The 16,610-nt window shown below is 35.8% G+C and overlaps 1 protein-coding gene across 8 annotated transcripts in view; it reads left to right on the top strand.

Moving 5' to 3' along the window:
• IQCM (IQ motif containing M) overlaps positions 1-16,610 on the top strand; it is a 649,280-nt gene that overhangs the window by 111,320 nt on the left and 521,350 nt on the right. For all 8 annotated transcript variants that reach the window (XM_078445704.2, XM_078445701.2, XM_078445702.2 and 5 more), the window contains exon 6: positions 14,877-14,967. In XM_078445704.2, coding sequence (XP_078301830.2) covers positions 14,877-14,967 — 91 coding nt within the window. The remainder of the gene's footprint in view (positions 1-14,876; positions 14,968-16,610) is intronic.

Genomic DNA, 16,610 nt, shown 5'->3' with positions numbered 1-16,610 from the left:
GTGATTGTGCCTGTGTTCCAATAAAAGTTTATTTACAGAAATAGGTAATGAGCTGAATTTGCCCGTGGCTCTGGTTTTTGCCAACCCCTACTCTGATCCATTGATATTATAGTAGGGAATGCTTATTCCAAGGGTTAAGCAATGTGATACCTGGTTATGTAAGAAGTTTCTGTTGATATTTTTCTGTATCTTCTGATTAAAATGTCTATTTTTTGTTTTATAATGTACACAGTTAATAAAGCAGAATGTCAGTGTAATTTATAGATAAACAACTATACATAGATTGGAACCCCTGATAAAATGTTTTTGTACTGATAGTAGAGTGCGAAAAAGACTGGAAGACTGGAGACTTCTCCAGCTTTGCACATTCTTCACAAATACCATGCATTTGGGAATATGTCTGTCTTGTGCTTATACATGAGAAAGACACTCTCAGCTTATGGAGTAACGTGTGGTGGTGTGAAATAGAGAAAGGGTTCTAGAGAATGTTAGGATCTTATGAATTAATTCTCTCATATGCTAACATTTTAAATATTTATTTTATTTTGAGAGAGAACGCATGTACGTACGAATGGGGGAGGGGCAGAGAGAGGGAGAGAGAGAATCCCCCACACTGAGTGTGGAGCCTGACATGGGGCTCAGTCCCACAGTCCCAACACAGGGCTCTATCCCAACCCAAGGCTAAATCCCACGACCACGAGACCATGACCTGAACCGATATCGAGTTGGATGCTCAAATGACTGAGCCACCCTGGCGCCCCTCATATTCTAACATTTTAATCAGAACTGCTTCAGCTACTCAATAGTTAACCATTAGCCTGACTTTCCCTTTAACGGTAATCATTTTTTCCCTTGACATGCTCAAGTAAACTCTGAATTATTACTTTCTAAATAAAATTATTTCTTATTCTGTATAAGGTGTTCTCTAATTCTGATGATCACTCAGACCATATATTTTGTCACTTTTGTTAACCCCACAGCATGTGACAGAAAGTTTGACACAAGACATGTTTATAACTAAATAAAGTGTAAAGCAAAAACATGATTGACTGAAGGCCCAGTCAGTCTCTTTAGAAACCACAGTCGAGGCCTTGGCCTATTGTCTAAACCAATACTTGCCTATCTTTTTAAGGAATTTGTGATACTTGAAAAGTTCTGCAGGTATTTTCTGATCCATTTCTTCCACCTCTTCTCCCCACCTATTTCTAAACATGCCACTAGGAAGTGTTAATTTTAACGTGAGTTGCAATTGATTCATTGTGAGACCTCTTTTGTTAATTTCATGAGGCAGTTTGGTACAATGTCAGTACTTTGGGGCAATGGTAAATCCTGGGTCAGAATATCCATTATATGTAGCTAACAGAGGTAACCAAGTGGAATCAAAACCTTTTAAATAGTGTGATATTATTGCTTTCTAGTAGCCACTTTTATTCTATGATAAAGAAGTTGTATGTTTTAAGTTTTGTTGTTGCTGCTATTCATTTAATTGTACATACATTTAGAGAGAAAGTTGCAAATATAAAATATGGCAAATACACACAGTTTTGCATTTTTAGTGTGGCGTTGCCAAGGTAGAGTTTAAGTTGGGAACACAAAGCAGACCGATGCTAGCATTCTGTGGTAACGAGCTTTTCTTGCGCCCGTTGTCCATTTTGTGGAGCTTGGTCTTATCTCCGAATACCCAGTTTCAGGATTACTCTGGATTCTTGTTGGAATATTTGCAACTAGAATAGCCCTTTGGACTCTTTGTAGTGCTGGCAACAAGTCAGTATTATTTTCTCTGACATCATCTGTTTCTCTGTTAAGGGCTATATGGAAAAGTTACTCTCCTACATTCTAGCAATTAATTATAATCTTTCAGATAGGCCTAAACTCCTCTTCTTAGGGGGAGAAAAAATCTCTTAAACAGTATTCAGAGCATACCCAAACATGTCACTACTTGAGTTTCCATCTGTATTTGCTTACTTCTCTTTTTGCTTTCTTCTCATGCTTACCAGGCTCTCGGAATCTATTTGTAATGAAACAAACCAGACATTTAAGCTTGAGGAGACATCTTGTGCAGTTAGAAAGACAAGGAGAAGAAGAGGACACATCTTTACTTAGTGCTTGATTTCTGCCAAGTGCTTATTCTAGACACTTCTCGTGTGAAAAGCTTCCTTTTTTGTTTGTGTCTTAACATGTTTATTATTTATTTGTTTATTCAGTTTTGTGGTTGACAACTAGACAGGTTATGTTAATAAAAATATACATGTGGTATGTGGGTGGTCATATGCCAGAATACTGGGGGTACGTGTAAAAGTAAGGGAGTCGTCAGTAAAAGTATATAGGCAGAAATAGGACGTCATCAGGTGTGGTAGCGCTTTACAAGAATTGATAGTAAAACGCCTGTCATTATTTGTCGATGTCGATCCATATATTGTTCAGTGTATGATCTGTCTTAACACATTTATATTTATGGCAGATATAAGCCATTCTATCTTTATTTAAATAGATTGACTTCAGCACATTAAACTGAAACATGTGTCAAGATATATACATAGAAATTCGCTCAATATTTACACTGGATTAGATCAGGTGACTGGATTGAGGATTTGGGGTTTGTTATGTTAGAGCATATGGACAAGTTGTAGGCTAGAAAATATGTATGGTGTTTTCAATTTCCTAATTATAGAATCTTATCTATATCAATAAAAGTTTATATTTAACTTTGTGAGAAGTGTATGTGGTGAGCAAAATAATTGTATGCTCCCATGCATCTGTAAAGCATAAATTAGATTTTGATAAAAAGTAAATTGATTCTTGATAAAGTTCTGAATGTTAATGGGACAAACATTCCCATCTGACTCTAACCATTTTCTATTCTTGCAGTATCTTTTTCAGTGATATAGGCTGACTTTTTTTTTTTTTTGGCACCCACATATAGCAAATAACTGTGAAACATTTCAAACCTCAAAGTGACACTAAAACTGTGAAGTATGAAATGGAAGTGCCAGCGTGTGTGAGACACATTGCATAGCACTGCTCAGTAATTCAGTGTGTGCATGCAAGAGAAATGACAACACCATTGCAAGATGCAGCATGATTTATGCTTCAGAAATTAATAAATAAAGCAATCTCCATTTGCAAACACTCCCTAATGCCTAAAGCTACCACCTTCTATGTTTAGCAGTCCTGCCCTAGTAATTACACCCTTCTCACCCAGGAATATCTGCTGTGAGGGATAAGATTATAAATGAATACCCTCCTTGCCATGTCAAGGTTACTAAATGGTTATGATTAAGGGCTGTGGTATTTTAGGTTTCTCCATGAATGCTTGTATTTTGTTCCCTAACATGTGAATTTAATTAGCTTTACATTGATTTGTCTTTATATCTGTCACCAACTCCTGATGACAACTGCTACCTTCCCAGGTTTCTGGAGACAGTATTCTAGGTAGGGTCAAATAAGATCTTTGAGTTCTCAAGATCGAATTCAGGGCCTGTGCTAGAGTGTGATGTATTTACTTGCTTCTGAGACTCAGTTTGTGTGTTTTTATGCCTCACTTTTAGGAAGCATGTTCAGAGGGATTTGGGGTTATTAGCAAGTCTCCTGTATTCTTTAGATTAGACACAATGGGAAAGAAAGATGAGGTCCCTGGGTCCCTCTGGTGATGGCCTTAGTAGTACAAGAGTCCTGCTAGGTAAAGCAAGTGCTGAGGAATTTATGTTTTGTCTTTATAAAAAGCAAAAGAGACAATACACACATCAATGATAGCAGCAACAGTTCCCTATTCTGAGTGCCTATACAGGCAGTGCTTTATATGCAGATAGTTGACAACTTACTGAACACATTAGAGTCTAATTTATAACACTCAGAAGTATCATTCCCTAATTTTAAGAATGATGAAACTGAAGCTTAGAGAGGCTAAGTGTCTTACCCAAGGCCAGTGGTGGACCAGCCAGCTCAGTCTGCTAATCCATATGCCCACACTGCTCACTTTAAGTGGCTCATACTCTCTGGTATGATGCATTTCCTGAGGGAATGAGTGTTTGTAGCAAGTTGTTTTCAAAAACTCTTGAGAGATATTGCAATGGAATGGTTTAGAACTAGAGAGTTTAGTAGGTGCCCAGCTATAAGCTAAAAGAGAATAGTGCTAAGGTTTTTGGAGTCATAACCCAAAGATGGACTTCCTTGCATGGTGAGGAGGGAGCATGGGGAACAGGTATGAAGGGTGGTGATCTGACAGAGCTAGGTAAAACACTCACACATCTGGAAGTCAGTTCCTTAACTTCCCTCAATGTGGCTCATCTGTGAGGGAAAGGAGTACATCAACCCTGCTTATGTTAAGTTTTATATCTTTAGCTAGCTAGCTAGCTAGCTAGCAATCTGGCTATCTATGTCCGTCCATCCATCCATCCATCCATCCATCCATCCATCCACATCTACCTATCTTGATAAGAAACATGAGATTTCTGTATCAGAGATAGACTTAATTACTCAGAACATCTTACCTCAGTTTCCCTGTACCTCATATACCGTGGAGTTAGTACCACGAAGAGGAACTCTGCAATTGTGAGTTTTAGAGTTTATTTGGGGGCATTTGGCACAATTGCCCTTTCTTCCCTGCAGAGAGACACAGCGGAGAAGGGAGAGGGGAGAGGAGGGAGGCAGAGAGAGAGAGAGAGAGAGAGAGAGAGAAAGGGAGAGAGAGGGAGAAAGAGAGCGAGAGTGAGTGCAAGAAAGCTCACAAGTGCTTTATAAATGATAGAAGGAGGTGAAGTGAAGGTCCCTCTGTTTATTAGTCTTTGGAATGTAAATAAATGTCTCCAGGGGAGGTGCCCCTAAATCTCTTTTGAGTCTCTACCTTTAACTTACTTGGCTTGTTTGCCATTCAGGCATCCTCTAACCCAGGTGCCAGAATTTGTTGCCCAGAAAGCCCTGACAGTGCACAAAAGTAAAAATATTCATAGAGAATTATCTCCTGCCACCTGTTTTAATTTTGTGTAAGGGAAAGATCAAGATTGGCTGACTGGGGATATGCACCAGTATTTTTCCATCAAGTGGACCAGAGCCCGGTAAGGCCGAGCGAAGGTTCAGATTTGTAAGAGTCATTTAACTGTACCCACATCTTTGGTTCTTATTGTTGTTTGGCTTTTTAGTTGTTTTATTTTTTGTAGGAGAGGGTGGCCTAAGAAGATCAATATAAATACATTTCTTCCGGGCAATTTTGTTAAGCCTTTAGCTATGATATTTACTTGGTAGAGATTCAGCTATTTCAGTAGGGGATATCTGGCATTATTTTGCTTTGGGGGAAGAGTGTATGCTACCTAATTTGCTAAAGGCTTAATGAGTACTGCTGTATTTTGTGACTAGATAAGAGAGAAATGAATGCTTGATAGAAAAGTTTTAGGCATAGGAATATTTACTTAGCATAATACGACTTTGTGTTTTGTTTTCAATACGTTGTGCTATTACTAAAAGTTTACATACTTGATACAGTATTTTGTTAGCACATTATAGCACATATAGCTTTCACTTTATAACATGTTACATGTCTGCTTCATATCCTGTATGGACTATAATCAATAACATGTTACTTTAACCATCACCACCACGAATTGTATTGAGCATTGGCTATGTACCAGATGTTGTTGTGCTAAGTCCTTTGCATGTATTACTCATCTAATCCTCATGGTAACCTATTATCATCATACACATTTTACAAGTGAGGAAGATGAACTCAGAGATATGATGAAACTTCCTGAGGGTCACACTGGTGATAAAGTTCAAATTTATACCCCCTCAAGTCTCTCTGTCCTCTTAATCATTTTTCTGTGTGATCCCTAATAAATAATGCAGTATACCCCCTAGAGGATGAGATTCAGATTCCTAAAATAGGATATCAGTTAACATAATAATTTGTACCTGGTAGATATTGAATTGATTATACTTGAGTAAATTGTCTTAAACTTTATAGGAGATTGGAGTTGTATAATCTTTGTCTTCTTTTTCATTATTATTACATTATATTTTTAGATTTCTGAAAATAGTTATATATTTGTTATTTTAGTACATTTTGCATTATTGTTTTACACACTGAGGTCTCATAGTATAGTTAAATTGTACTGACAAAATATGTATTAATTTCCAGTATTCTTCTTCTGACATCACAGAGAACTTTATATTCTCTTTTATTTAATTCAATCTGTTCTTGGTTCCTGGCAGGGTTTTGTTTATTCATTCAGCATTTATTGAGTACCTAATACATGCTAGGCTAGGCACTTGAGGGATTTGTTCAACAAATGAATGAATGATTATCTTTACTGTGTGATTAATAGAATACAAACTTTTGGAAAGTGGTGATGATGTTTTCCCATTTTCTTATAACCTCCATGGTCTCTGGCACATGGCTGAAGGAGGTAGTCAATTACCATTTGTTAGTTGAATGATATCATATTGTGGACAAAAATACCTACATGAGAATGGAGTACAAAAATATATAGTAAAATCTGAAGTATTCAGACAACTTGTCTAGCATATCCCCTTTCTGACTAAAATTCATTATATCTGTACCTGGTAAATGCATTAATAAATTATTTCACTTATACAATTAACATTTACTGTGCTTCTGATTTATAATGCTATGCATGAGTTAGAAAGGGAATAAAAAATCTCAATTCATAAATAGCTAATAATATGCTAGAAAAAATTCATTCATTCATTCATTCATTCATTCTTTATTAAACATCTATTATATGCCAGCCACTCTTCTTGACACTGATGATATAGTTGTGAAATGGAGCTTACATTCTGCTGGGATAGGATTGACAAAAAGCATATGAATAGAGAAGATAATCACAAAACACAAAGATCACAATGAAGGAAACAGAGTGATGTAATAGACTGTGGGGATATATTTAGATGCAAATGTCTTGAAGTCATCTCTGAGGAACTCATATTTGATGTGAGATGTCACGGAGAGGAGGACCAGTGGTGTGCTGGTAAACTAGCACTCTGGAAAAAGAAAAAAAAAAGCCTGATATAACATGTCTTGACTTTCATGGTGTAAATATCCCACTGTGGCTAATTTCAGGCTACCAATGGTTTAACATCTGGGTTGCAAAAATTTCTAAAAATTTAACAACCGGCCATTGAAAGCTGTATAAACCAGCTGCAACACATCACAGGCAGCAATATGAAAGAAATCCAGGCAGTGGAAAAGCCTTGAGAGGGGACAGGAATTGACTCATTGAAGGTTCTGAAAGGAAGGAAACCATTGTGGATGTAGAGTAATGGCAGAGAAAATAAGGATAGTGATATGAAATCGTGTGAGAGAGATGACCAGGAATCAGTTGATGTATGGCCCTGTAAGTAATGCAAGAAGCTGATTTTTGTTTTAAGAGTGGTGGAAAGTGATTGAATGGTTTTAAGGCAAATGTTATGATCAGAATTCCATCTTAACCAGATGTGTTGACCTCTGTGTGTAAAATGAAGTAATAGAAGCTAGAGGGAAATAGACTAACCAGAAAGCTATTTTTCACTCCTAATGTTGTTCAACACGTATTCACTCTCTTCCTCTGCTACCTTGGATTGGAGTACGCTTCCCTGACCCACTGATTGTGAGATTGGCCCTGTGCTTGCTTTGGTCAATAGAAGATAAGAAGACGTGATGCAAGCAATAGCTTTAAATGTATTGGTGGTTTAACTTGCCTCTTATACTCCACAATCTGCCATGAAAAACTGTGCCCCAGGTAGCTGAACTCTCCAGCCTGGCCCATCTAAGCCAGCTGACTCAGAACTGCTCTGGCCAAGCTGAAGAGTTGTGAGCAACAAAAATCTAAACTTGTAATCCACTGATTTTTGGTTTGGTTTTCTATGCAGTATTATACTGGCAATTGTTGTAGTATTAGTGAAATTGGAGAGAAATGGCCAAATTAGAGATATATCTTAGTGATAGTTAATGAGATTCTGATTTGAATGGGTGGCTGTATGATAATATCATTTACAGACATGAGAAATACAAGAAAGAACAGTTTGGGAGAGAAAATCAAGAGTTCTGTTAAATATATTAGAGATACTTATTAACATGCAAGTTCACATGTAAGACAGCTGTATACACGAGCGAAATTTTGAGGACAGATGTGGTACAGACAATAAAGTTTTAGAGTCATTGGTATATGGACATAATTTGTCCAAGGACCTGGATGAAGTTTCCTAAGGAACAAGTGAAATTAATACAAAAGGGCTTGTGATAGAGGCTCAACCCTTTAGAGGGTTGATAAAAGAGGATGAGTCAGCAAAAGATATTGAAAATGAGCAGCCTGGTTTTCCTAGGAGCAAAACCAGAAGAAAGTGTCATGTAATCCCTTCATAGGAGGGTTACTATTAACCATTGTGTACTGCCCAGGAAAAAGCAGACAGAGATTTGTCCAGTGGGAGTGATAGCATGGAAGTCATTGTGCCCTTGATATGGTGTCTGAGCAACCTTTACTGGGAGTGGATTGGAAGTGGGGATGAGGAAGTGCAAACTATGTGTAGACAGCCAGTTTAATCATTTTCCTATAAAGCAAAGAGAAGGTTTTGTTCTGTTTTGTTTTGAAGTGATAGCTGTGATGACTGCGTTTGAGGTAATCAGAGTTAAAACCTTTTATTTAAACTTGGTCAGTTTGTTTACCCACCACACTTACTGTTTATTTCAAATCTTTGCCACTCTCCTGAAGATCCTTATCAAACTTCTACACCCCTCTCCCAGTAAATGATCTCACTTCCTACTTCATGGAAAAAATGCAGTTCTTGATAGTGAACTCTTTAGAAACTTATTCATAGCTACCTAAAACCTTATCTACCTTCTTGAAAAGAAAATATATCTATTTTCTCTAGAATATGGGTAAATTCTATCCCATGCCTTCCTTCTTGCCAGGAACCTACCTTGTCTATTACATATTATTTCTTTTGTTTATGTCTCCACTTTTTCCTTTCTTACAATATTATAAGCATCCTAAAATCTCCTCATCTTAAAAATATATCGACACCAAAACATTCTTTCTCAAACTTATGTCCCCATGATGGTCATTTCATCTCTCTCCTCCTCTTCAAACCACACTTTTTAAAAAGAGAGTCTACATTTATTATTTCCAATGAGTTTATTCCTTCATAGCAGTGAAATCTTGCTTCTGCTTCTATCTTTGCCTTTAACTCTCCATGAATAGGCTCCTAATTAGAAAAGCGAAAGGATGTATTTCATTCCTTGTCTTAAATGTATGAGATAATGGAAATAGATTTTTTTTAGCACTGCAATTGGAAGTACTCAATTATTTGTGTAATTAATTATTTAGTTATTGAATTCCCTAGGATATAACCTTCATAATCCCCACATTATGTCTTGCATCCCCAGTGCCTAGCAGACTGCCTGTCACATTAGAGGCATTTGGTAAATATTTGTTGAATTAATGATTGAATAAGTGGATGTTGGATAAAAACACAATCCCTGTCCTCAAGAGACCATGAAAGAGTTCACAATCTAGGGAGGAATTGGCATTCTATATAACACACATGTGCTAGAAATTCCAACAGTAGAAAATCATATGACATCCACCCAGCCCACACACTAGAATGTGAAATGTCAGTAAATTGCAATCTGTCATTCTTGACTAATGAATCTGTCTTTAAATTTGCAACATTAAGTTTTAAATTTTATTCTAATTCATATGAGATTGAATATAATTTAAACAGTGGGTCCTAAAAAGAGAGAAAGGTGAGAAAAGCATTTTATATGAGAACAAACTGAGAGCTGATGGGGGGTGGGAGGGAAGGGAGGGTGGGTGATGGGTATTGAAGAGGGCATCTTTTGGGATGAGCACTGGGTGTTGTATGGAAACCAATTTAACAATAAATTTCATATATTTAAAATAAAATAAAATAAAATAAAATAAAATAAAATAAAAAGAAAAGCATTTTATAATTACTCAGTATACAAAACCTAAAATCTCATTTTTTGAATGAAAAGGATCTGGATTTAACCTGTGTGAAGCACTTTCTTAGTATCATTAAATCTCTGCATTGAAGATACATTAACATTCTTCTAGCCCAACTATTTTCATGATACAAAGTTCCTTAATTAATGTTTTCTGGAAAGTCCCTGTCCAGTCTCTGCCAGGAAATACCTGTGATGGGGAACACATTACCTTTTACAGTATCCAATACCTGAATTATTAAAACTCTAAGTTCCAGAAAACTAGGTTCCTACTAAATTCCACTGGTCTAGCTTAACTAAGATTGGTTGCTTTTAGCCACCCGAATTAGAATTTTGGAACAGCCAAAGTATCAGCCAGAAATTATTTATTAATTACAAGAGGAAAATGTACATTCATAATAGAAATATTTGACAGTTGCCACCCAAATCAAATGCCCAAATTTAGCAACACCTTTTGATGAGCTTTAATAGGATGTGTAGGAAGGACACCATACACTTCTGTACTCTTCCAGTCAAAAATGCTTAGTCTTAATCTAGTCATAAAGAAACAATGGGGAGAATTCAGATTGCCTTCAAGATGAAAAAAGAATAGGAGGAATGTTTTAGGTCAGTACTGTCCTGTTGAAAAGCATTGCAAACCACAGATGCAATTTAAAATTTTTTGGTGGCCACATGGAAAAAGATAAAGAAAAACAGGTGATATTAATTTCAATGACATATTTTTATTTAGTTCAATATAGGAAGATATTACTTAAGTATTTAATTACTATAAAATTTTAATTTGAAATATTACATTTTTGTAGTAAATTTTAGAAATTCAGACTGTATTTATACATATAGTATATCTTAATTTAGAATCGCCACATTTTAAGACTCAGTAGTTATATGCTGGTGGCTACCATATTCACAGGGAATTTCTAGGTTTAAATAGATCTAAGAGATATATATGATCCTTGTTTAGATCCTGGATTTAAATAAATAAGCATCTATAAAGGGTATTTGGGGGACAGTTAGGGGAATTTTTATAGGCAATTTATTGGATAATATTATTTTATCAATGTTAAATCCTTAGGTGGGGATTATGAATGTGTAAGAAATGTACTTGTTCTTGGGAGCTATGTAATGAAATATTTAAAGGAGAAATGTCATACTGTTTTCAGCTTACTTTCAAATGGTCCAGCAAAAGATAAATTATATGTGTATACATATCAGTAAAGTTATAAAATTTGATTTAAACAACTACATTAGGAAGGTTAACTCATTGTGGTGCCTGGGTGGCTCAGTCTGTTAAGCATGTGACTCTTGGTTTTGGCTCAGGTCATGACCTCAAGGTTTGTGAGTTTGAGCCCCCTGTTGGGCTCTGCGCTGAGAGCATGGAGCCTGCTTGGGATTCTCTCCCCCTCTCTCCCGGCCCCTCCCCTGCTCACACATTCTCTCTCTCAAATAAATAAATAAACTTAAAAAAAAGTCAACTTATTAGATCAATATAGAACAACAATGAGAGGATATATATTTTTCAGACAAATATGGAACATTATGAAAAATTGACTACACACTGTTTTATGGAGTAGGAATCAATAAACTTCAAAGAATTTGGAATTATACTTCATGTTCTCTGATTACAGTGAAATTAAATTTTAAAACAATGACAATGAGGTGCACCTGGGTGGCTTAGTTGGTTAAGTGTCTGACTTAGGCTCAAGGTCATGATCTCGATGTTTGGTGTCAGCACAGAGCCTGCTTCTGATCCTCTGTCGCCCTCTCTCTCTCTGCCCCTCCCCTGCTTGTGCACACGTGCACACACACACTCTCTCAAAAATTAATAAACATTAAAAAATAAGTGAAAACCCATGATAATGAATTAAAAAGTTAAAAAAATGACAATGATAATTTAAAATCCCTAACTTGAAAATCAAGGATTACTCATGGAAAGTAAGGAGGATGGATTGGAGGGTATTTTGGTTGGAGGCAGGAATCCAAGGAAGGAAGGTATTAGTTTTCAAAGGAGAGAAGACAAAGGTCCGTTTTGAGGCCCTATGTTTGGGAAAGGATGGAAGGGATTTAATGACTGATTGTAGGAGGAAACTGAGGAAGAATGAGTATAAGTAACTTCCAAGTAGATGGATGGATGGTAGTGTCATTAATTGTGAGAGAGAAATGTTAATTGGGATGTCTTGGGACATATATATAGAGATAGTTTGTTATTCAAATTTGGCACTTGAGAGCAGGCTGGGCAAGATACATAGATTTTGTGAGGCATCTACATTTAGTTGATTAATTTAGCCATGGGCATTGGCTAGATCATTCAAGTAAAGGGTTAGAAGGCAGCCAAAGAAAGAGCTGTGGGGCATGCACAACAGCTGGAGGTGGCAAGGCAACATGAGTCCATGAAGAGACAGGTGAAGTACTCAGAAGTGAAGGAAATCAAATGGATGATTGATTCCAGGTGAATGAATGGTCCATTCCAGCTGAACTCTGAAGAAAGCATGGTACATAGTGTTAAGGACTAGAGTCCTTTGGCAGTTCCAATGCCTTATGTTCCATATGTTTGATTTCATTACAAAAGCCCTAAAAATTTATTGCTTTACCTGCATTTTCTTCTCCGAGTCTCCCTGTTTGTCTCTTATTTACCAATTATTCTAACCAGAGGTGATTTATAATTTACATTCTAGAACTGAATTTGAGTTTGATGTAATTGGTTTAGAGACTAGATTTTACATAAAGGGAATAGTTATGAACTCTGAGATGATATAATTTGCCCAAAGGCATACAATAAGTCTGGTTCCCCATCCAAAGGTTTATTAAGCTAATTAGAAGTAATGTTGGATTTTTTATATGCTTTAATTGCCTTTCTAGAAATCCCTCTTTTTAAAGGGATATAACTATACTTATTTTTTTAAATTTTGGATGCAGTCCTAACATGATTTAGTTAAATGCTACTGTAGAGGCTTTTAGTTTAGCATTTAAATGGATTATGCCTGAAGTTTTTTAACAGATTTTATTAAAAATGGGCGTATAGGGGCGCCTGGCTGGCTCAGAAGAGCATGCAACTCTTGATCTCAGGGTTGTGGGTTCAAGCCCCATGTTGGGTGTAGAGATTACTAAAAAAATGAATTTAACCCCCCCCCAAATGGGCATATCTTTTGCTTTATTAATTATTATAGTAACCCAATCTTACTTTCTTTAGCATCACTATAAAATTCACTCCTTAGATCTCTGGATCACATGTTCTCGTGATCTTTCCTCCCTATCCTTTTGCTCCTTTGCTTTTCTGCAATAATTTTTGCTGTTAGTCATGCTGTCCCTTGAAAGTGCCAATCATGTTTTATTAATTGTTATGTCTTATATCTCCCCTCTTTAGGAGTTAGCATAGCAATTTTCACTCAGTAGATATTACTGAAATAAAATAAATATGCATATTGAGTATCATATTGATTAACAATGCAGGCTCCAAGGACTGCCTACCTGGGTTTGAATATTGACTCTACCTACTGTTAGCTATATAACCTTGGGGAAGTTAATCTCTTTCTCTGACTCATTTTCCTCATCTGTAAAATGGGGATAATAATAGAACCTAATTTGTATTGTGCTTGTGAGAGTAAAATATGATAACCCATGTATAGGAATTAGCACATTTAGCATATGGCAAATATTTTTAAATGTTTCTATTTTTAAGACTCAAACTTATAAATTCCTTCCCTACTTCTTCCTCTATTTCTCCATCTATTAGTGTCTTTATATAAAGTATGTCTTTTGAGCTCTATTACCCTCCAAAGTAAGCAAGAAAGAAACGGTCCTCTTTCCCTCATTAGGCAGCTGAGGGGAGCCCCCTGAGCTGCAGGGGCTGTAGTGATGAAGGAACTTACAGTCAGAGGGATAGAAGTTGGAGCTCTGTCTCTGTACTTTTTAACTTCCCCGATCTTGGGTAAGCTGTTCTCCTTCCATGTAAAAGAGAGTAATCATTGCACTTCACCAAAAAACAAACAAACAAAAGCGCCAGAAACTGGTTCTGAGGCTTAAGTGTGAGACAATTTATGGGGAAGGCTAACCAACATCCCTGGTATATAAATAGTCAGTAAATTTTAACATTCTGTTAGATTCTGTTTCTCCAAAATTTTTGTATTTGTGTTATATATTTTAAATCTAAATTAACATAAGATAGTCAACTGTGCTCTTCTGTTAGTATTGACACACCAACTAGTTTGTAAATTTTTTTAAAACAGAGGGTTTCACTTCATAAGTTTCCTGTATCTTTAGTGTATCTTTCTTATACTTGAGCAGGTAGCTAGAACGTGCTTAATAGATATTGAATTAATATTTTGTGATAATGTTTCAAACTATATTAGTCCTATTATCTATATAAAATAGAAAGGAATAGGTATTTAAAAATATTTATGTAAATTTCTCTTTAGACTTTAAAACCTCAATTTTTTGTAAAGCAGAACTTTGCCTTTTTTGGACATCAGTTTTGCTTTATCAAATTGATGAGTATTCCTACTTACATTAACTAACGATTGCTAAATTATTTTAAAATAGCAAGCTCTCCATAAAAGCTAAGACTCATGACGATAATGGTGATAATAATGCTGATATGTATAAACGGGGCTTTGGTATTCATTTGTATGTACTGTGCTGTTGCAGACATTTCTTGGGGAGCTATCTCCTTTCTGATATATGCGCTTCATTTACTCTATACCTTCAGTACTAAATTTTGGTAATTGCAAAACATCTGAGGAGCGTGGGGTGAAAAAAAACCACTCAAATGTGTTTTTAGAGTATCTTTGTGTTAGTAATTTGTTTGAAAAATATTGTACCTCTTGTTATTAAAAAATCTGCAATTTGCAATTTAATTCAAAATACGCCTTAGAACTTGAAAACGAAGAGGATACAATTAAAGGTTTTTTTCTTTTTTTTTAAATTCCAGAACAAGTTAAACTGGGTAAAATAGTGACTAATATTGAATCAGTGGGTAAAAAAATGGAGAAAGAAAAGCATCAGCACCATGTTAAGTCCAGGTAATGTGTAATTACCTAACCTATAGAAAATGTATAGTTTTATTCTATTATGCGAATACTTCCTGACCAATTGTAGTTTCTCAAGTCTATTAACACGTCGTGCGGGATCCTAATTTGTCCTTCTGCTTGAGTCCCTTAAAGCATATCAATTATCAAAATTTTAGTTTTCAATTCAATTAACTTTTGAACTGGAGGATGTCTGAGTAGTTAAGCTAACCATCTGGGTTTTACAGTGCATAAGCTCAAATCCAATTTGTGGCTTTCTTGAGAAAAATGCCATATTTTATGATAATATTACATAAGTTTGGAATTTTAATAACTCCTCTGCAGCAATTATGGAGCAGAGTTAAGTTATAATTTTTCTTTTTTAATTTAATAATTTAAAGTTAGTCTTTTTCTAACGGAAGGTGAGACTGATCCTGTAGAGCATAGTTTCAGGGAAGGCATTTGCTTCTGCTTTCCAAAGGTGTGTGGAGATGAGTCAGTTACTTTTCCGCATTATTCCATTAAATAGCACGGTCATCTTCAAGGTAACTTTACAATTGTGTACATAACTGTTGGCCCTAGGGCTACAGAACCTCTAAAGGTTCTTCAGCACATTTTGTAGGAACATTTATACTTGTAGATTATCAATGTTGCTCTGTTAAATGTGTTTTTCAGTCATTTGTTTTACATTATTTCATTATGTAACATCGTCAGAAATTTGGGATAATTAGCACAGTAATAAATAATAAAAATTTGAGAAAATGTTTCCCTGGCTATAAAGAATATCATGGACCTTCCAACATTTATCCAACAATCTGTGCTTAACACTAGGAGATTGATGCTCAGAAGTCAACACTTTGTTGGCATAAGTGTAATGTGATATTCAAATTTGGAAGAGTGGAATTTATGTAAAGCTCTAATACTGAGGGTTTGGTTTTATCCATGGTAGGGGAAGATGTTAATTGCAAAGGAAAAGAAATGATTATATTGGGAATTTACCAGTTTAAAAAAAAATTTGCTTTTGGCCTTAATTTAAACCAAGACCCAGGTTGATCTAGCAGAGTGGTAACTGCTAAAAATAGACCAATTTAACCAAATAGTTTAGAATTTCAAGTACGCTTTTAATAACTAGAAAAGTTAACTGAACTAATTTGAAAATCTACCACTTTCTGTATATTTCAATGGGACTGAAGATTCAAGAAAGAATAATAATGACTTAGGGACAAGTGGAGCACTCATTAATAATAAATCTGATCAGGTAGAGTATCTTTCAGTATGTCTTTCTCAAGAGAGTTGAGTCTTTCTCAAAGAATTGTTTCTTCTGTAACTGGTGGAAGATAAAGGTCTCTTAACACCCTAACATCCCATTTTTAATGAAAACATGTCCTACCTAATGAGGAAGATCAACACCCTCTGAAATTAAGAGCAGGTCCATGTACTCCCGGTAACAGCCTGGGGCACATAAAGCCTGAACTTCAATCCACTAGGGTTGCTTTGTCTTTATTTATAGCTAGCTTATGGCGGTAACTTGTTTCCTACCTTGCAGTTAGCTTCATTTCATTAATGTTAGAAGTGTGATGGGAATACAGAAGGAAAGACAAATAAGTGTTCTGGGACATGGTGACTCAGGGTATTAGAAAACCTGTGCTTAACTAGAC

Source organism: Panthera onca, chromosome B1, assembly GCF_046562875.1.
Source record: "Panthera onca isolate mPanOnc1 chromosome B1, mPanOnc1 haplotype 2, whole genome shotgun sequence".
NCBI lineage: Eukaryota > Metazoa > Chordata > Mammalia > Carnivora > Felidae > Panthera > Panthera onca.
The sequence above is the reverse complement of the archived record's forward strand: the minus strand, read 5'-3'. Positions and strand labels throughout refer to the sequence as shown.